The 22,509-nt window shown below is 48.0% G+C and overlaps 1 protein-coding gene across 3 annotated transcripts in view; it reads left to right on the forward strand.

Annotated features, from left to right (window-relative positions):
* The first annotated feature begins 4,488 nt into the window (after window positions 1–4,488).
* The window catches only part of rfc5 (replication factor C subunit 5), a 75,080-nt gene continuing 57,059 nt past the window's right edge, over window positions 4,489–22,509 (forward strand). The window contains exons 1-2 of one of the 3 annotated variants that reach the window (XM_033043113.1): window positions 4,489–4,717; window positions 19,029–19,093. In XM_033043113.1, coding sequence (XP_032899004.1) covers window positions 4,677–4,717; window positions 19,029–19,093 — 106 coding nt within the window. In that variant the 5' untranslated portion in view covers window positions 4,489–4,676. Of the gene's footprint in view, window positions 4,718–4,898; window positions 5,108–19,028; window positions 19,094–22,509 lie in introns of those variants that run through there. The other 2 variants (XM_033043114.1, XM_033043115.1) reach the window with 2 other exon arrangements.

Consider the following 22,509-nt stretch of genomic DNA (forward strand, 5'->3'; position numbering starts at 1 on the left):
CACCCGTTGCAGCGGCCCCTACAGCCTGTCTGTCTTTTTTTTTTTTTTTTGTCTAGTTAAATGTAGTGTTTGGTGTTTTTTAATACTAGTTTTAAATGTGTATATGTGGGGGGCGGGGGGCAGGGGGAAACTAATTAAAATCTCTTCCCTGTCTGGGAGACCCGACCTTTTCCTTGTCGGGTCTCCGTTGTCGTTGGGGCCTAACACCATGGAGCGGCCTCCAACCTGAACGACCCGGGGGCTCGGGAGACTGCGGAGCTGCGGACTACTGGCCGGCCTCGGAGCGTGGGGAGCGGTGGTGACTCGCTGCTGCGACTCGACTCCTGGGGCTCGGAGGCTCCAGCAACGCAGCCGCAGGTCCGGTGGACTGGGACATCGGGAGCTCGCGGGTCCGGGGGGAGAGAGAGACCGCTTCCCGGAGCTCCCGCAACGCGACCTCTCCAGCCCATGTCGCGGGGTTGGAACGACCCGGAGCGGGGCCTTACATCACCCGGCACGGCTTCATGGCCGTGGGACTCACCATCGCCCGTGGGGGTTCCAACCTTGTACTTTCAGACCGGGAGCGGGGCCATAAATTGCCCCGCGCGGCCTAAAACGGCCGTGGGACTTATCATCACCCGCCTGGGGCTTGGACATCGGGAGAGAAATTGAGAGCAGGGGAGATTAAAGACTTTGCCTTCCATCACAGTGGGTTCACTGTGATGGATGTTTGTGTGAATTTAATTGTGTGTATGTCTGTAGGACATTGTCTTTGTTTGTATGGCTGTGTAAACGAAATTTCGTTTGAGTCTCACTGAGGCTCAAATGACAATAAATTTGTATTGTATTGAACTGAGGGTACATGACCTATGCGGGGCAACCCAGGGTGTGCAGGAAATGCAACAAGCCTGGGCATGTGGCAGCCCAATGCAGTGCAGTTGTCTCCAAGAACTGCAAGCTGGAGGGCCCCGAGACAAAGGACTGCCAAGTCAGCGAGAACTGCAACCTATGCAAGGAGGCAGGCCAACTCTACAGGGCCTGCCCTAAAAGAGCCTGCACCTACGCACAGGCGACAAGAGGGGCTGTTTTCAACACCCCCAGGGTGGGCGAGATGCCTCCCACCACTGCCAAAACCCCAGCAGAAAGGGAGAACAGGGATGAGGAGAACCCGACCACCTCGAGCCCCCAACCGCTGGATGGAGATCCCCAGCCCCCTGTGCAGGAGGGAGAGTCGATGGAAGAGGGGGAACAGCAGGAGGAATGGCAGGTGGTGAACAGGAAGAAACTCCGGAGGGCTCTGCCCTAAGAGCCAAGGCCGGAGGGGATGGTAAAGTCGAAGAAGAGTCCTTTCCCAGACCGACGCCAGCAACCTCTCCTCTTCGAAGCATGAGGCAAGCGAGGGTAGCGCTGTCTGAGTGAAATTCACACGTTGCAAAGCCAATGTGATACTGACCCACACCACAATGAACAGGAAGGTTGGCGCTGTAATTAAGACGGTCAAAGCACAGTGTACGGGAAGGGTCACTTAAGTCCTTTAAGGAGGGGGGGGGGGGGCGAGGGGGTAGACTGAGTAGGGAGAAGGAGTGGAGACAACTTTTAAGAAGCCAGCGATACACGGCTGTGCAGCTCAGCGGACATTAACATTACCGGTCGGTTATCATTGCTGTTTACGTTTTTTCCCCAATGGCCAATGAAATTCACCAGTCAGCAACAGCGACAACCTACGGCAACTTACGACCTCATGGCGACTCACTACCGCTGCTGCTACGTCACGAGAATGCTCGCTACTCTCTATGGCGTCAAAATTCTGGTCGCCGCTAATTTTTCAACTTGTTGCGAGTTTGAGGGCACTAATCACAACCATGAAAGCAACTCCTGGCAACCACCCGCGAACATGTGGCGACTGCATCGTCTCCTGTCGTCGCCTAAGTGGGACAGGCCCATAGGCAGGGCCGGATTTACCTATAAGCTAGACAAGCTTAAGCTTAGGGCCTTGAGGTCTAGGGGGGCCTCCGGCCAAGGCAGGACACCTACCGTTCAACTCTGGGCAGGCCCCCCTCTCTCTCTCTCTCCATCTCCCCCCCGCTATCCGTGTCCGGGCCGCCGGGCTCCGCTCGCTCTTCATCCGCCGGCACAGCAGGCCGCATTGCACATGCGAATTGCTGCGGCCTGCACGTCCTCCCCCCTGCACATGCGCACAACCACGGCCAGCACATCATCGGCCGCCCTGCGCATGCGCACTGCAACAGCAACTGGTCTGCGCTGGGCACTTTCTCCCTCACTTTGAATTGTGGGAGATTTGGCCGCCATGGCTGTCCGGTCGCTGCCTCGCCGCCAGCGCTGAAAACCAAGGCGGAGGGGGCCTCACAAGTGGAACAGCGTAGGGCCTCTCTTCATCTAAATCCGGCCCTGCCCATAGGGCAACATAGTGGTATCCTTTTGTTTCATCTAAAGAACCAAGATATTCAAATATCTGCACGGGAGACACGACCTTTTCTTTGTCGGGTCTCCGTTGTCGTTGGGGCTGCAATGAGGAGCGGCCTCCAACAGGAAGACCGGGGGCTCTGGTGCCGACTACTCACCTCACCGTCGCGGAGCTGGACGAGTCCAGAGCGGGTGGAGCTGTGGTGGACGCTGCTGCGACCCGACCCCCGGAGATTCGGTGGCTGCAATTGCGGGTTTGGCGGACGGCACCGGGAGCCCGCGGGTCCCTGGAGGGAGACCGCTTTTCGGGGCTTCCGCAGCGGCGACTTCTCCCGCCCGAGTTGCGGGGTTGAAGAGCACCTGGAGCGGGGCCTTACAGCACCGCCCCGCGCGGCTTGGAATGGTCGCGGGACTCTGCGAGCGTGCGCCGGGGGCTCTAACACCGAGACCCGGTGTGTGACCTTGCATCACCCGGCGTGGCTTTAATGGCCACGGGACATTCGCCATCGCCCGCCGGGGGCTTTGACTTTGACTCTGACATCGGGGGGGGGGGGAGAGTGCAGTGGAGAGAGAAGTTTTTTTGGCCTTCCATCACAGCAATGTGATGGATGTTTATGTAAATTATGTTGTGTCTTGGGTCTATTTGTTTGTAATGTATGGCTGCAGAAACGGCATTTCGTTTGGACCTCAAGGGGTCCAAATGACAATAAATTGAATTGTATTGTATATTCAAATTTCAATTAAGCTTCCTCATCCAGTTGTGAGCATATGGAACATGCTAATACGGACAGTCATTGAAAGGTGTTGAACAAAAGCATCTAAACGGAGGCTAAACAATGAGGGAGACAGAAGAAGGCTGGAGTGATGTATAATGTCGCTAGGGATCGATGGGGCATAAAACAAGTTCACTCATCTAGAAGTTTATTTCACAGTTAATAGAAAGCAGAGAGGATGAGACGGAGTTTCTTCCCACAGGCCATCAGGAATGTAAACTCTGCACATTCCCGCAGGCATTGCCACTTTCATTTCACTGTACATCTTGTATAGGGAGGTTTCACGGCAGTAGGGTCACGACCCATGACCCGTACTGTTGCTACCTATCCCAAATGGATTACACGCGATGAACTGCAGGGAGGCACTTACCATTGTTTCCAGCGTAGCGGGCCCGTTAAAACCCGCTGAAATTGTCCATTTTTGCGCTGTAAATAATTATGGAAATCGGGATAAGCGTGTGAGACATTTAGCCTACTTCAGAATTCCAAAAGTGAGGAGAAATGACGGTAGATAAGAACGAGAGCTGAAGGGGACAACAACAGCCAGAGTGCTTGGCAAACATTGGCCGTTTGCTCACTGCATTTCATCAACTAGGGCATTATTTGTGTTTTTTCTTGATTCCTTTGGCATCTCAAAAGTTTCAGAAGTGATAAATCTGGCTGTAATTTTTTTTAAATCGCCCATGGTTCTCGTGGGTTTTTACATACAAAATGAAAACGCATCTGAATAAAAATTTACAGCCAGATTTATCACTTCTGAGAATTTTTAGATGCCAAAGGAATCAAGAAAAAACACAAATAATGCCTTACTTGATGAAATGCAGTGAGCAAACGCGATAATTCCCAATATTTTCAATGTTTACCAAGCACTTTAGCTGCTGTAGTCCCTTCAGTTCTCGCTTCTATATACCTTCATTTCGCTTCACGTTTGGAATTGTAAAGTTGGGTACATGTCTCTCACACTTAGCCCGACTCCCACAATTTTTTTCAGCGCAAAAATTCAACATTTTGGCGGTTTTTAACAGGTAGGAAAGTACGCGTTTCTAGCATTAATAACATATACCGGAAGTGACGGATGTCTTCCAGTTGGATTTAGCGGCTCTGTGTGTCGAGCCCTATGACCCAGTGACCTTTCGTGCAACCACCCTATATGATGTGACAAATAAAGTTGACTTGACAATCATTTTCAATATCTCCCTTTGGCTTTTGATCACAAATTTCAAAGTACAGTTACGTTCCTTCGTTGACATGTTCTTGATCCGAAACGTCCTTTATCTCCTTACTGATAGTGCCTGATTTGCTCGGTTTCGGCATCATTGCACATTCTCCTCTCTGCGGGAGGACCGGGTAGCTTCACCTCCATGTCGAGTCTCTCCTGAGGCACAAACTTGGTCTATCTTGCGCCTCTAGTATCTTTGGCACAAACTTGGTCTCCAAACTCGCGAGAGCTGCGGCTCCACGCCGGTGGCTGGCGCCAAGCTGCGCTCTCCCGTTGTCACTATGGCGGCTGTGAAAGAGTTGAGGAGCCGGAACCTGCCCTGGTAAGAGAAGCGGGGAAGGGAGAGCGGCTCAAGGGGGTTGGTGGACGGGCCGCAATGGCGCTGGAGCAGCTGCGGGAGCCAGCGCGAGTCCCGGGGACGCTGAAGGGAGGGGGAGGGGGGGAGGAGCGGGTGAGCGGCGCGCGCGCCAGATTTGAAAGCAAACTGAATGTCCGCGCGCCCGCCAGCTGCAGAGCGGCCTGAACCGGAGCCGGGACCAGGGCCGCTGTGGAACATGAAGCAGCTCTGCAACTTAACCGGGATCTGTGCGTGATGTGCTTATGGGCAGACATGTAGGGGCTGCGACCGGGGAACGGGCCTGGAGCCGCTATGGAACATGAAGCAGCTCTGCAACTTAACCGGGGCCTCTGCGTGATGTACTAGCGAGCAAAGGCATGTGCATGAGCCGGGGGCCCGTCCCCCGAAAACACAACATAACTCTTAGATTTTTGCAAAACCCTCGCAGCATTATTTTAGTCTTAAAGTGGTCAGCAACTCGCAGCTCGAATCTCAAGTCATAGTTCTGGAGCATTGTCATTTGCATCCGGTAGTCCAGACAGTTGTATGCAAAGATCATAGAGCTCTGTTGTAGACAGTTTAATGTTGTAGACAGACACAGAATGCCGCAGTGACTCAGCTGGACAGGCAGTATATCTGGAGAGAAAGGTCTCGACCCGAAACGCCACCCATTCCTTCTCTCCACAGATGCTGCTTGTCCCGCTGAGTTATGGGGCTTTTTCACGGGGCGAGTTGACGCAAGATGTCACCAGAGTGAAGTGGTCGTGGTCTAGCACGAGTTTCGCACGATATAACAGGGGGTAGATAAAGAAGTTCCCACGGTACTCGGCATTTCTGTTATTTGTGCGAGTGACTTGTCCGTCTCCCGAGCTTTCCCGTTAATCTTGAATGAACATCGTGAACTGTAGTGTTGTTAATCACGTGGCACAAATGATGTTACTTTGTTTCCACACACTATATTGTTTTTTTTCACACACTATATTCCTCCCTTGGTTGAATTGGCTCATTTGGAGACATGCCTATACTAAGTATTTTCGAGTACAGGATGGTGGTTATTTTCATTGACGCGCTGTATGCAGCAGCCCATTATGTGCATCGAGAACGCTTGCGTGAAGGCAGAAGGGTGAGATTCATTAAAAAGAGAATTAAGAGGAAGTCTCACTGGGTGAAGCCCATCTTTCAACGGAGACCTCAATTTGGACAATATGATCAGCTGCTTAATGTGCTGTGCGAAGAGGATAAAAGTGCATTCACAAACTTTGTCAGAATTTCACCCGAGCTCTTTAATGAGCTGAAGAATAATCTGGGTTTTTTTAGACAAATGTTGTTTGGTGTGATGCACCTTCTCTCAATATGTGCAAGAAGTCGTCTTTTTATTTTGTCAAATAGGAATAAAGACTTTGTCTCACATTGACCGTGATGGTTGTCTTATTTTATTATCTACTGAGAGGTGAAACTTTCAAACGTTTAACCAGTCAGTAGACAGACAATAAATAGTAACAATCGAGCCATAAATGGTGTATACATGGTGAAGTGAACAACGCTGTGTGCAAGATAATGTTTAAAATCATGCGAGGAATCGATCGGGTAGATGCACACTCTTGCCCAGAGTAGGCGAATCGAGGACCAGATTACATAGGTTTAAGGTGAAGAGGAAATGATTTAATATGGATCTGATTAAATACTGTCAGTAGTAAACCCGATCAAAAACAACATCAGGACGTCTATTAAACACCAGAGATCCCAGTAAACACCCAGCCGAGACTTATTACAGGTCTAGTGGAAAGACACAAAGCGCTGGAGCAACTCAGGCAGCATCGCTAGACAACATGGATAGATGATGGTACACAAAATTGCTTTGGAAACTCAGCGGGTGCAGCAGCATCTATGGAGCGAAGGAAATAGGCGACGTTTCAGGCCGAAACCCTTCTTCAGACTGATGGGGGGTGGGGGGGGGGGACTCTTCTTCAGCGCTGAGTTACTCCCGCATATTGTGTCTTTCCAATGCAGATTAGCGTCTGCGATTCTTTGCTCCTGCATTACGGGGTCTATCTCGATTCCCGATAAAATCTAAAACCCATCCTCCAGAGTTCTCAGCCCAGGGCGCCCATAAACAAGCCCTTAACTCCACACTGGGGACAGAGGCTGAGAGGTGTACAAAACCATGAGACGAACAGGCAGGGAAATAGACAGAGTCCAGGGTAATATATGTTCTTTGCCCACAGAGGGGATTTGAGGACTAGAGGGCATAGGTTCAAGGTGAGGGGGGAAGATCTAATAGGAATCTGAGTGAGGGGTAACATTTTCGCACAAAGGGTGGTGGGTGTATGGAACAAGCTGCCAGAGGAGGTAGTTGAGGCTGGGTCCATCCCTACATTTAAGAAACATTTAGACAGGTACATGGATAAGACAGGTTGGGAGGGATATGGACCAGACGCAGGCAGATGGGACTAGTTTCGATGGGACATTTTGGCCGGTATGGGCAAGTTGAGCCGAAGGGCCGGTTTCCACACTGTAACTCGATAAAGCCAGTGAGTATACGATCTAAGATAGTCCGAGGGTCTCGAATGAGGTAGATAGTAGTTCAGGAATGCTCTGTGGTTGGTGTTAGGATGGTTCAGTTACATAAGTGCTCAAATGTAGGCACCGTTTTCGCAGTGGAAGCTCCGAGACTGTGCAGCGGGCGATTGTCGTGTTGGCTGGGACTCCTGTTATCCATGCAGGGGATTGACCTCAGTCTGAAGAAGGCTCTCGACCCGAAACGCCACCCGTTCCTTCTCTCCAGATTTGCTGCCTGTCCGGCTGAGCTGCTCCAAGCAACTGGTGTCTATCTTCAAAGGACTGACCACCGGGCTGGATGTCGGGGCTGGCGTGTTGCGTTTCACAGACCGAACTGTCCAATTAATGGTAACAGATGGGCACTGAGGGAAGTCCCCCCCCCCTCTCTGTTTGTCTGCCCTTTCTTTAACGTTTGTGCCTCTATGCAAGTATCTCGCGAGCCATCCCAGACTGCCCATTTCTGCTCCCCCTCGTCTTTAATAACTACATTTCCCTAACAATTACTATCTTTGTTAGTTATAGGAGCAAAATTAGGCCATTCGGTCCATTAAGTCCCCTCCGCCATTCAATCGCGGCTGATCTATCTCTCCCTCTTAACCAGATTCTCTTGCCTTCTCCCCATAACCTCCTGACAGCCGCACTAATCAGGAATGTATCTATCTCTGCCCCTATTCTTCACCCTTTTGACAGTAGTTTTGTTTTATTGGAGACGCGGGAGACAGCGGATGCTGGAATACTGAGCAAAACACGAAATGCTGGAGGAACTCGGTGCATTTGTGTTTAAGAAGGAACTGCAGATGCTGGAAAATCGAAGGTACACAATAATGCTGGAGAAACTCAGCGGGTGCAGCAGCATCTATGGAGCGAAGGAAGTAGGCAACGTTTCGGGCCGAAACGTTGCCTATTTCCTTCGCTCCATAGATGCTGCTGCACCCACTGAGTTTCTCGAGCATTTGTGGGAGTAGGGGGGAGGGGGGGGGGAGAGAGATAAGGCAGCCTGAAGAAAGGGTCGCCGGTCCATTTCCCTCCGTAGATGCTGCCTGGCCCGCGGAGTTCCTACAGTCTTAGAAACTGCTTTAGACAAAAAGAGACACAAACTGCTGGAGTAAAATAGCTCAGCAAGTGAGGTACCTGAACACTCAAAAATGAAAAAGAATGAAAATGTGATTATTTCACCTCCCTTCAACTATTTTGTGTTTCAGCATGAGAGGGATTATAACATTAGAGACATTCATCTTGTAGTGGTGTGTTAATGAAGAATTGCAGACATCAATCTGATAGTAAAAAATATATTTATTTAACAATGAGGTAAAACAAGCACTGACAATCAAACTGCTCAGTTACTCACCGTTCACAGGAGTTCCCACAGTACCAGCAAGAGTTATTACGGATATCGCACTGGCCACTATGTTCATACAATGTTGCAATGCTCAACCACAAGTGTACAAGTCACTCTTGGAGAAATTCAAACTTTCTTGAATTTTCTCCCGAGTGACCAAGTTACACGACTACCTGCCGTTAGCGCCACGGTGGTCCACGGTGGTCCACGAATGCCGTACTGTTATCGCACGAGGTTCCCACGATGTTAAACTCTGGTTCACTCTTGCGTCAAGTCGCCCCGTGAAAAAGCCACTTAACTTCAATATCCTGTGTCTATCTTCGATGTAAACTAACATCTGTAGTCCCTTCCTACAAAGTTTTATGTTGTGGCGCCGTTAGCACCGCCGAAACACAATTTCCCCGCCCTGTAGGACTGCACTGTTAACCCCTAAGATAGGACTGAAAGTTTGCATTTTATCCAGGTAAGTAAGTAAGTAAACTTTATTTATATAGCACATTTTAAGTCAACTTGCATTGACCCCAAAGTGCTTCACATAAATTAAATAATAAGTTCCATTGTAAACCATAGAAAAAGGTTTAAAAAAAAAAAAAAAAGAATAAAAAATGGACACAACATATTATAGAGTTCAACACAAACGTCCCCCCACAGCAGAATCAAAACATTTCCACTGTGGGGAAAGGCACCAGAAAGTTAAGTCCTCTTCCTCTGTGAAACACCCGAGGTCAGGGCCCATCTGTGGCCGTGCAGCCAGTCCGATGATTTTCAGAGCCCTCTTGCCGTAAAGATGGAACATCGGCGTCGGGTGAAACATTCCTCAGCGGCTTGGAGAAGTCTGGAGCGGCTACCTCCTCCCTGAGGACCGGGGCACTCGTAGTCCTCAGGCCGCGCCGGTTGGAGCTCCGACCCCGGCGAACTCGAACCCTGGCTCTGCGGCGCTCCAAATCCAGCGCCGCCCGCGGCCGGACACCCGCCGCCCCAGCTGAGAAGATTTGCATCCTGTGGTGGTGGTGTTTAATTTTCGCCCACTGTGTACTTGAATTGCACCTCGGCAACTAACCTCCTACATAAATATCTTAGTGACAACGTCAATGTAAATTAAAGGGCCTGTCCCACTTGGCCGTCATTTACACAAGTTACATCGGTGAGACCAAGCGTAGGTTGGGCGACCGTTTCGCCGAACACCTCCGCTCAGTCCGCCTTAACCTACATGACCTCCCGGTGGCTCAGCACTTCAACTCCCCCTCCCATTCCCAATCCGACCTCTCTGTCCTGGGTCTCCTCCATTGCCAGAGTGAGCAACAGCGGAAATTGGAGGAACAGCACCTCATATTCCGTCTGGGGTCCTTGCGCCCTTATGGCATCAACATTGAATTCCCCCAATTTGGCTAGCCTGTGCTGTCCCCTCCCCTTCCTTCACCCTCTAGCTGTCTCCTCCCACCCTCCCATCCGCCCGCCCTCGGGCTCCTCTTCCTCCCTTTTTCCTTCTTTCTTTCCCCATCCCCCATCAGTCTGAAGAAGGGTTTCGGCCCGAAACGTCGCCTATTTCCTTCGCTCCATAGATGCTGCTGCACCCGCTGAGTTCCTCCAGCAATTTTGTGTACCTCCAGTAGTGACTGACGCGCGACAGTCGCGCGCGTCATCAAGTCAAGTGAGTTTATTGACATGTGTCCCTGATAGGACAATGAAATTCTTGCTTTGCTTCAGCACACAGAACATAGTAGGTATTTACTACAAAACAGATCAGTGTGTCCATATACCATAATATAAATATATACACACATGAATAAATAAACTGATAAAGTGCAAATATAATGGGTTATTAATAATCAGAGTTTTGTCCGAGCCAGGTTTAATAGCCTGATGGCTGTGGGGAAGTAGCTATTCCTGAAACTGGTTGTTGCAGTCTTCAGGCTCCTGTACCTTCTATCTGAAGGTAGCAGGGAGATGAGTGTGTGGCCAGGATGGTGTTGGTCTTTGATGATACTGCCAGCCTTTTTGAGGCAGCGACTGCGATAAATCCCCTCGATGGAAGGAAGGTCAGAGCCGATGATGGATTGGGCGGTGTTTACTACTTTTTGTAGTCTTTACCTCTCCAGGGCGCTCAAGTTGCCGAACCAAGCCACGATGCAACCGGTCAGCATGCTCTCTACTGTGCACCTGTAGAAGTGAGAGAGAGTCCTCCTTGACAAACCGACTCTCCGTAATCTTCTCAAGAAGTAGAGGTGCTGATGAGCTTTCTTGATAATTTCATTAGTGTTCTCGGACCAGGAAAGATCTTCAGAGATGTGCACGCCCAGGAATTTGAAGCTCTTGACCCTTTCAACCATCGACCCGTTGATATAAACGGGGCTGTGGGTCCCCCTCCTACTCCTTCCAAAGTCCACAATCAGTTTCTTGGTTTTGCTGATGTTGAGGGCCAGGTTATTGCGCTGGCACCATATGGATAGTTGCTCGATCTCTCTTCTATACTCTGACTCATCCCCAGTGATACATCCCACAACAGTGGTGTCGTCAGCGAACTTGATGATGGAGTTCGCACTGTGACTGGCTACGCAGTCATGAGTATAGAAAGTGAGTACAGCAGGGGGCTGAGCACGCAGCCTTGAGGTGCTCCCGTGCTGATTGTTATCGAGGCTGACACATTTCCACCAATACGAACAGACTGTGGTCTGTGAATGAGGAAGTCGAGGATCCAATTGCAGAGGGATGCGCAGAGACCCAGTTCTGCGAGTTTGGTAACCAGCTTGGAGGGGATGATTGTATTAAATGCCGAGCTGTAATCGATGAATAACAGCCTGACATATGAGTTTTTGTTGTCCAAGTGGTCCAGAGTGGAGTGGAGGGCCAGCGAGATCGCATCCACCGTTGATCTGTTGTGGCGGTAAGCGAACTGCAGTGGGTCCAGGTTTTTGTTGAGGTAGGAGTTGATTTGCTCCATGATCAACCTCTCAAAGCACTTCATCACTGCCGGCGTTAGTGCCACTGGTCGATAGTCATTGAGGCATGTCACCTTACTCTTCTTGGGCACTGGTATAATTGATGCCCTTTTAAAGCAGGTGGGGATCTCAGAAGTGAGAGGTTGAAAATGTCCATATAAACTCCAGCCAGTTGTTCCGCACAGGTTTTTAGAACACGACTGGGTATACCATCAAGTTCAGGCGCTTTTCGAGGGTTCACCCCTCTGAAGGATTTCCTGACGTCGGCCTCTGTGATTGAGCTCGTCAGGGAGTTTCTTTGACATTCGAGCTGCCTCCTGTTTTCGCCTTGTAGGAGGTGATTGCATTCAGGCCCCGCCACAGTTGCCGAACATCTGTCTCATCGTCCAGTTTGGAGCAGATGTCCCTTTTGGTCTTTTTGATGGCCTTACCAAGGTCGTATCTGGACTTCTTGTAGGCCACTGTATCATCGGACGTGAATGCCCTGTGTCTGGACTTCAGAAGAGTGCGGATCTCAAAGTTCATCCAAGGTTTCTGATTGGGAAACACTCGGAAGGTTTTTGTAGGGATGCAGTCCTCCACACATTTCTTTAAGAAGTCTGTAACGACTGGCGTATTCGTTCAAGTCCATTGCCGAGTCCTTGAACATTGCCCAGTCTACAGACTCCAAACAGTCCTGGAGTTGTTCCTCTGCCCCCCCCCCCTCCGACCAGCTCTGTACTGTCCTCACTTCTGGGGGTGCGCTCTTCAATTGCTGCCTGTAGGCAGGAAGAAGCAGCATGGTCGGATTTACCGAAATGAGGGCGAGGGATAGAACGATAGGCATTCTTGATGGTGGTGTAGCAGTGGTCGAGGGTTTTAGGTCCTCTGGTGCAGCAGGAGACATGTTGGTGGAAGTTAGGGAGCGATTTCTTTAGGTTTGCCTTATTGAAGTCCCCAGCAATGGTGGTAAATGCCTCCGGGTAAGACGTCTGGTGTTTGTTGACCACGGCGTGCAGCTCCTCCAGTGCCAGACGGACGTCTGCCTGGGGTGGGATGTAGACCGCGGTCAGGATGATAGAGGTGAATTCCCTTGGGAGGTAGAAGGGACGGCACTTCACCGCCAGATGTTCCAGGTGCGGAGAGCAGGAGTCACCCGTCATCAAGCGCCTTCAAATATTTTATCTGCTCTGCAAGTAGAATTAGTCAGCGTATTGACATAATTTGTGAAGTGAAACATTGATAAAATTATTGTTTCCTGGAAAAATTCATTTACTTTTAAACTTTCTGAAATACTCCCAACAAATTTGTATTCCATTATAGCAGTTTGAGGGTTTGAACCCAGCTTAAGAATTAGTTTGCAATTTTAAAAAAAAATGGTGTTAGTAAAATTGTTGGTAGTTATTTAAAACAAACTAATTTGGTTACTAGTGTTCTTTTAGGATATAAAATCTGCAATCCTTACCTGGATGTTAACTTTTGAAACATCCTTAACTAAGGATGTTTCAAAAATACTTATTAAGGTGTTACTCTAAAGGCATTACTCTGAAAGCATAGATGCTTACAGCGTAATTATTTTCTCATTGTGGCCGACTGCGTATGGGCGGTGCGCGGCGGCGCCTGGTTACGCACGTAATCATGTGTCACCGCACACTACACGTGTGAGGTCAGGACGTCATCGTGCGACCGCAGTATGTCCACGTGCGTAAGATTTTGTGCAGCACAAAATCCTAGAGCGCTGCGCGACACCGCGCACAACTCCATACTCCTCCAAGCCTCTCCATGCGCCCGTCCTGCGCTACCCGTGCGTCACAACGCGAAGACAGAATTTTTAGAGGTCAAGTTAAATGGCGCGCAAATGACGGCCAAGTGGGACAGGCCCTTAACTCGTAGAACTGACGGCACTTTAGGAATGGGTTTTCGGAACTTCATGATGATGATAACTTTTGCCTCTGCGCTTTTCTTCAAAAAGTCTTTGGAAATAATTATATTTTTTAATTTCTAATCAATAATACCATGAGCTTTTGAAATTTGCCCTCAATTCTAAAAATGCAATTGGATTACACATGACTTTGTTCTGTTGGGAATGAAAGGCACCAATTTAAGACTTCTGTTGAAGATTCCGCAACTAGAAGCCAGTGAAGTGTTTAGCGAACACTGGCATGGTGAATGAATGAGCTTTGTTATAAATTTTGATGTGATTAAGTTTTTGCAAGGTACAAGTCTGACTAGTAATGAATTATAATAATTTCGTCTGTGTATTGAATAATGGATAAGGGTATATAGCAGCAGCTGAGGTGGGATGGGATGATGTTAGTTAGATAGAAGCAGGCAAAATGCATAAATGAATTTGAATCATCTGAACTGGACTGAAGACTTTTGGATGTATTGTAATTGTGTCTTTACAATACTGGAGAGTTTTTGACGAACAAGATTAGTATTCACTTTTTTACACCAATACACTGTTCTTAACAAAAATCTACCCATCATGTGAAACATTATAAATAGCAGATATAACAGATAACTTTAAGACCGAAAGTCAAAAACTTTTTTCATAATAGACACATTTTCATCGTATTCCCACCATTTTTGTCACCAAAAGTGTGACATTAAAAACTCTGCCACATTTAGTCATGAATATTTAATTCATAAATAAATTTCATATGACCCCTCATACATAGATAATGGTGTAGGGAAATATCTTCATCTATACTAGGAGACAAATACAGTAACATAAAGGTAATACAGTACAATAAAGATCCCGTAACGGTCATTGTGCTTGGTGTCCATTGTCACAACGACCGTTATCAGGGTCGGTACCTCCGTAAGTTAAACCATGGAGGCTCCAAACCTCTAATGCTTTTCAAACACCCAACGAGGTATCCAATGGTAGTAGCGATCTTGGGTGAGTTCATTATTTTTTCTTATTTTGCAATTTAATATATCAAAAACATCGTGGTGTCAAAAACAGCGTCCGATTACGATATATTTCCCGACTTTAAAAAAATAAAATAATAAATTGACATAAATTGGTCACCAAAACTAAGAAACTGAGCCAATCTTCAATTTTGGCAACACACTGTCTCTTGTTTACCTTTTGTACGGACCAAGTCGCTAACTTAATTCCTTCGGGAAGCTCCGCAACAACCGTTACGGAGACATTTTACTTACAAAAAAATCGGCCAAATTCAAACGATCTGACGAATCATCGGCCATCGATGTCGCTCAGATCCGTAAGGTAATGTACCGTTTAGATCGCATCAGTGTAAATGCTTCGTTTTTGCTGGGACACCAAAAACAAACGTTTTTTTAAGTGTCCACCGCAACATACGTTTGTGTGTATGATGTGTAACATGCGTTGCGGTGTCCACTCAGATGGATGCAGTATTCTACTACATGATCAGGTAAATGAAGTGAAAATGGTGTTTTCAATTTTATTGAATGTGGTATTCAGAAACATAGAAAGGAATAAGAAATACTAGACTTAGTGGGACCCGTTGGGTCCCAGTCACACGGGAGGCCTGGTCCCCCCCAACGCAACCAATTTCCCAACGAAATATTCCACCACTCACCTGTTCCCCCAATGCTACCCATTCCCTGGTGTGGGGGCGGGGGGGGGGGGGGGGGGGGGGGGGGGGGAGGGGGAGCCTTCATAACTTTTGTACTATTTCACCAATCGGAACAAAACTTATTTGACTTGCAGCAGAGGAGAATGGTGAGTAAGGTGGCGAAAGATCGTAACACTATGAGGGATCGTTTTTGCCCAGATTTAATTATAACAGTCAGGATGTGGTCAAGATGAGAGTTTTAGTAATAGTATAGATAGATGTGTACTTACTGTGCCAACCAGGTCACTGGTGGACACCACGCAACAACCGTTACAAAAAATGTATTTGTGTATTCTGATGCCATCAATCTGCTATCTTTTCTTATATTTGTTGTTGATACTATGTTAGTCATGAACCCAATAAAGTGCTTGTCAACATTTTTGAAGGAATTTGAAATTTGACCCCATTTGTCACATTTTTGTGTGCAGTATTTTAAAAAGACACAATTGATAACGAGCACCTATTTGTAAAATGGAATGTCATATATTTAATCATTATGCATATCAAGAAATATTTCCAAAATATAGTGGAAAGTCCCATGGCGTCATATGTATGTTTAGGAGGTCATTTCCTGTATTAGTCACTGAAAATGTCTTCAATTTTAATTAATTAACGCAACTGAAAATGTAGGTGTCACCAACTTGTATTGCACCCGAAATGGAGGGGACCTGACAAGCAGGTTTGCTAGTACTACACAGGTAGATTTAAACTAGATTGACAGGGGAGCAGGAAGCAAATGCAGGACTAAGGCAGGTGTGAGGTTGGACGTCGGTATGGAAGGTGATGAAAGAATAGGCAGGAGCACGGCAGGGATTGTGGAAGGACAGTTGGATTGAATTGCATTTATTTTAACGCGAGGGGCCTGACGGGTAGGCAAATGAACTCAGGACATTGATAAGTATGTAGTTGTAGCCGTTACAGAAACCTTGGTAAGAGAAGGACAGAACTGGCAGCTTAATTTTCCAGGGCACAGGTGCTAAAGGAGAGATAGAGGTGGGGGTAAAAGAGATGGGGTTTTTGCTTTATTGATTAAGGAGAATGTCATGGTAGTAGTCCAGTGATATTATTGATGGTTCGTCCAGTAAGACTATATGGGTGGAGCTGAAAAATAAAAAGGGGATAATCACCTTGTTGATAGGCCTCCAAATTATCAAGGGCAATTAGAAGAACAAATATGCCAGGACATTACGAGCAGTTGCAAGACAAATAAAGTTGTAATAGTAGGGGATTTTAACTTTCCCAATATAGACAGAGTCTGTCATAGTGCCAAGGGTTTAGACAGGGTGTAATTTGTCAGATGCGATCAGGAAAGTCTCCTCTGGCTATTTTCAGAGGCTCCTCATGATCTTGTTCACCCTGATAATGTCACCCCTCAGCCTCCTACTCTCCAGAGAAGAGAGATCATGGTAGATCCTGTCCCTCAATCCCCTCCCAACAATTTTCCCACCGTTGGCGTCACCGACCTGGAGTTCCCTAGGACGAGGTGGGACAAATAGCCTGTTTCCACGCTTTATCACTAAACAAAATTAAACTTATGTTTGGGGTATAGACTCTGAATCAAGACTCAGAGAGAACAGGACAGATTGCCACAAAATGCTGGAGTAACTCAGCGGGACAGTCAGCATCTCTGGAGAGGAGGAATGGGTACTGTTTTGGGTCGAGACCCTTCATCAGACTGAAAAAAGGTCTCGACCCGAAACGTCGCCCATTCCTTCTCTCCAGAGATGCCCTAGCATTTTGTGTCTACCCTCGATTTAAACCAGCATCTGGTTCTTTCCTACACAGGATAGATTACCAGTATTATTGTAGTACATAATTGGCTATGATAGTGGCTGGCAGATGATGTATGGAACCAGATGAGAAGGGAATGGTGGGCAGATGGCATCAACTCAGAGAAGGGATGAAAAAACTGAGTGAACAGGTGAATGTTTGTGGAAGGAGAGTGTGGGGTATCTGCAATTGAAAAAAAATAGTGTTCATACTTTTGGTTTGTAAGCTACTCGTGGAATACAAGATGTTACTCCTCAAATTTGCATTTAGCTTCTCAGGAGCAATGGAGAAGGCGAAGAACAGACAGGTCGGTGTAAGAGTGGGAAGGAGCATTAAAATGACGTGCAACATCTCGTAATATAATATATAATGATATAATAAAAAGGAACTGCAGATGCTGGTTTATACCTAAGATAGACACAAAGACATCTTTGCTTGTACTGATCTTTTTTCCTTCATAAGGTGTAAGGAATACCCCAAAGGTAAATGCTGTTCGGTCTTCCTGAGCATTTGTTTGTCGTCCGTGTTTCACTGCTAAACATTAATATTCTAAGAATGTGGACCAGGTTGATCAGCATCTTCATATTCAAGGTGAAGTTATGGTCATGAAAACTTAATAAATCAGGCAAAATGGTGTGCTTTGCAAAATACTTCGAGAACAATGTAGTCTGTCACAATGGACCTTCAACGACAAAATGTATTTTCTATTTTCAATGCTTGTCTTCTTTTCTGCTTTGTCTTCTGACTAACTTCTTGACACAGATAGAATACAAAGTTGATATTCTGTCCAAGCAACTAGTGTGGCATCATCAGCATTCAGCAATTCTTAATTGGGACTTGCCCCACCTTACACTTTACCTCTCAGTCTGATTTTGTTTGAAGATATTTATCTACAGAGAAAGCATGGCAGGAGAACAAAAAGTATAAAAAATATTATAACAGACATTCTTAGCCCACTTGTGCCATAATGTTTATGAATAAGATCTGCATGCACTTTACATGCACCATTGGGATTGTCCATCAGAGTAAAGGCGGAGGGTCATAGAGCTATACAGCACGGAAACAGGTACTTCGACCTAACGTCCATGCAGACCAAATTGGCGCTCTGGCCACGACCATTTGCCTTCATTTGGCCCATATTCGCCTAAATCCATCCTATCCAATATCTGCCCAAATGTCTTTTGAAAGTTGCCATTGTGTCTACTTCTGTAGCTTTCACTGGCAGTACACTTCCAGAAACAGTCCTCTCTGTGTGAAAAAGGTGCGCCTGAAGTTCCTCAAATCTCTTCCCTCTCACCTTAAGCCGATGCCCTCCAGTTTTAGAATCTTCTACCTCGGGAAAAGACTATGAGTGTTTACTTTATTCATGCTCCTCATGATCTTGTTCACCCTGATAATGTCACCCCTCAGCCTCCTACTCTCCAGAGAAGAGAGATCATGGTAGATCCTGTCCCTCAATCCCCTCCCAACAATTTTCCCACCGTTGGCGTCACCGACCTGGAGTTCCCTAGCTTATCCTTGCTACCCATCTTAAATAATAGTACAATACTAGGCACTCTGCAGTCTTCCCAAACTTCTCCCTTGGCTAAAGATGATGCAAATATCTCTGTAAGGACCTCTGTAGTTTCTTCTTTAGCTTCCCACAAGGTCTAAGAATGCAATTGGTCAGGCCCTTAATCCTCCTGAATACACTTTAAAATCATGAATACCTTCTCTTTTGGTATTTTGTATATGGTCTGAGACGTCACAACTCATGGCTCAGCTTTCATGATCTTCTCAGTAAAAACATGAGAAATATTCACTTTTTAATAACTCCCCCATCTCTTGTGGCTGTAGACAAAAACAACTATATAAATTATATCAGCAGCAATAATTAAAAAAAATTGTGAACTTGTGGAGCCTGTCATTGGCATTTTGCAAATTATTTTAGACATGCCTTACCATTCATAGTAACATTTTGCTAAATGCACAAGTACTTGTTTTTCAAATAACTGCATGCCTTTATCCCTGAATAATCACTACTATTCTCTAGAATCATGACCACAGAAAAATCATTTTTGCCTATTTCAAAGCAATATCAATGTAATTCCAATCTGTTCCAGGGTGGAAAAGTACCGGCCGCAGACCTTGGATGATCTAATTTCTCATCAAGATATCCTTAACACAAGTGAGTTTATTTCATGGTGCAATATTTCACTAGCTGCTCTCTTTCTTTGTTAAAGATAAATCAGAATAAACTAATTACAATTTTAAAATATATTTTTGTATAATGCAGTAAACCATAATTTCTTATGATGGGCATTGGTTATTAGGATGTTGCATTACTATTGATGTACCTTGTAAGGTTTGGATGTGCTGGAATACGTGGCAGATTAGGCATCATCTGCAGAGGAGGAAACCATTGTAGTTTCAGATCAGGTTCCTCTGAAATTAAACATGTTTTAAGCTGCAGAGTAATGAAATAGAGTAGAGAGAACAATGAGAATCTTTGATAGGACTGAGAGACTGAATACACCTAGGTAGTAGTTCTGGCTAAGAGACAGTGTTATAGAATCACTAGACCAAGTGCGGACCCGTTGGGCCCGTTCCCCCAACGCAATATTCCACCACTCACCCATAGCCCCCATTTGCGCAGGCGCGGCTGAAGGGATCCCGTTGTGATGCCAGAGATCCCCGTTGTGAAGCCAGTCACGGCAACCCTCCCCCAACTGCGCAGGCGCGGCCGCCAAGTGGGAGCGCGACTGCAACGTTTTAAAGTTTAAAATGGCAATAACTTGTCAAATATAAGATTAATGTGAACGCATCTCACTCTCCGTCTACAGTCCCCTATTCCCCGCCTCATTATCCTCCCTCTCCCCACCCTCCATCAACCCTCCTCTGCTTCCTCTGCTCACCCCCTCCCTCCACTCCTTTCCCTCCTCTCTCTTCCCCCTCCCCTCCTCCATTACCTCGCATACTCCCCCCCTCCTCTTCACCATCCCTCTTCCTTCCCCTCTCCTCCTCCCTCCCCCACTCCCTACTTCACCTCTCCCTCCCCCTACCCTCAGTCACTCCCTCCCTCCCTCCATAACCCCTCTACCCTCCCTACCCCCTCCTCTTCCTCTATCCCCCTCCTCTCCCACTCCTCACCTACCCCTATCCCACCTCCCACTCTCCCTCCTCACCTCCCCCACTACCCTCTATCACCCCCACTACTCACCTCCCCCACTTTCCCCTCCCTCTCCCTCCCTACCTCCTCCTCTTAATCCCCCCCACTCTCTCTCCTCACCTCCCCGGGATCACGATGTAAACCACCGCCAGCCCCGTTTTCTCCACAACGTCCGGGATTAAGTTGTACTTGAGGTCGGGGGGAAGGCTGAGCAGCTTGGAGCCGGGGGAGGCCGAGGCTGCAGCCTAGTCCTTGCCCCGGGTCCCGCTCCTCTCCCTTCCCGTGGGCCAGGAGCAGCAGCGCCGCTGCCCCCAGACCTCGCCCCAGCCTCAGCGCCGTGGTCATTTCAAATCCCACACACGCGGATACCGGGCCCACGCAAGGGGCGACTTTCAGTTATTTTTAAATCTGCACGCGTGGATACCCTCAGTCACTTCCTCCCACCCTCCGTAACCCCTCTCCCCTCCCTACCTCCCTCCTTTCCCTCTATCCCCTATCTCCCTTCTCCCCCACTCCTCACCTCACCCCTATCCCACCCCCCACCACCCAAAATGAAAATTGTTTTTTGAATGGGATTCAATGTAAATCGCGTTTTTACTTTAAGAGACCTAAACACAGTGTTAGCTGTTGATGAAAATGGAAGAATGTTATTAAAACAGAGGGTGTTTTTAGAATTTAAAAAAATCAAGATTTTTTATGTAAATGAGATTCGGGATCACATTGTGATGTCATTGTGACGTCAAATGTGGCTAGCGGGCAGGCAAGTGGAAAATTGCTTTTGCTAAGTGGTTTTTGTAAAGTTTAAATTTTCAATGACCTGTAAAATATACCATCAATCTGAACGAAACTTGGCTATTGCACACCCCGATGGTGTGTAAGGTGGGCCAAAAATTGTATTGCTATCGTGTACCGTTTTGGCGGAGTTTCCAGGACTCATGCACATGCACACACACGATTAAGTCCCGAGCGCTCCTGAGGCCCGCCACTCGCTCGCAGTCGGCACCGCTCGCAATCGGCCCCGCCCACTCAGTGTCCGCGCCACTCGCTCACCGAGTTCGTCCGCTCTCTCCCTCCCCCCTCCTCTCCCCCCTCCCCTTCCTCTCCCCCACTCCCCCCTCCTCTCCCCCACTTCCCCCTCCTCTCCCCACTTCCTCCACTCTCTCTTCCCTCCCCCCTCTCTCCCCCTCCTCACCTCTCCCTCCACCTCCCCCCCTCTACCTCCCCCCTCTCTCATCCCCTCTCCATCCCTCCCCCCTCCCCTTCCCTCCTCTCCCCCTCCGCTCCCCCCCCTCCTCCTCCTCTCCCCCCGTTCCCCCCCTCTCTCCTCCCATTCCCTCTCCTCTTCCTTCCCCATCCCCACCCCCCCATCCTCCCCACTCTCCCTCCTCCCCTCTCTCCCCCCCTCTCCCCTCCCTCCCCCTCTCCCCTCCCTCCCTCCCCCTCCTTCTCCTCCCTCCCTCCCCCTCCTTCTCCTCCCTCCCCCTCTCCCCTCCACCTCCCTCCCCTTTCCCCCATCTCCTCCCCCCTCTCCTCTTCTCCCCCTCTCCTCTCCCCCCCCTACTCTCCACCTCCCTCCCTCTCTCCCTCCCCCTCTTTCTCTGCCCCACTCTCTCTGCCCCTCTCTCTGTTTCCGCCCCCTCTCTCTCTCTCTGCCCCCTCTCTAGCCACGCCTGCGAGGTGGGGGCTATGCGTCAGTGGATAGGGCGGGGATGGGGTAAAAGGAGCCAATGAATAATATTAATATAACAAGGGAGTGGTTTGTGTGTGTGGGGGGTGGTTAGTGTATGTGGGGGGTGGTTAGTGTGCGCCGCGCCCCCCCCCCCCCGGTCTAGTATCCCTTTAAAGCTCACCTATCATTGTGTCTGTCCAAATGTCTTTTAAATGTTGTTTTAGTTACTACCTCCTCCTGCAGCTCATTCATATACCCACCACTCATTATTATTCATTGGAGTGAAAAAGTTGCCCCTCAGATTCCTTTTCCCTCTCATCTTAAACCTATGTCCTCTGGTTCTTGATTCCTACTTTGGGTGCAAGACTCTGTGCATCATCATCTATTCCCCTCATGATCTTATCTTCTGCAAGATCTCCCCTCATCCTCCTTGCTGCAATGAGTACAGTCCTAGCCTGCCCAATGTCTCCCTATAAGCTCAGGCCCTCGAGTCCTGGGAACATCCTCGTAAATCTACCCTGTGCTCTTTCCAGCATAACAACATCCTTCCTGGAGCAGGGTGACCTAAACCGAATACAATACTCCAACTGTGGCCTCACCAACGCTGTGATATAACATCCCAGCTTATATACTCAATACCCTGACTGATAAAGACCACTGTGCCAAAAGTCACCTTGACCAACGTATCTACCTGTGACGCCAATTTCAAGGTATTATGTACCTGCTCATAGATTGCTCTGCTCTACAACGCTCCCAGGGCCCTGAC

Source organism: Amblyraja radiata, chromosome 25 (genome assembly GCF_010909765.2).
Source record: "Amblyraja radiata isolate CabotCenter1 chromosome 25, sAmbRad1.1.pri, whole genome shotgun sequence".
Classification (NCBI taxonomy): Eukaryota; Metazoa; Chordata; class Chondrichthyes; order Rajiformes; family Rajidae; genus Amblyraja; species Amblyraja radiata.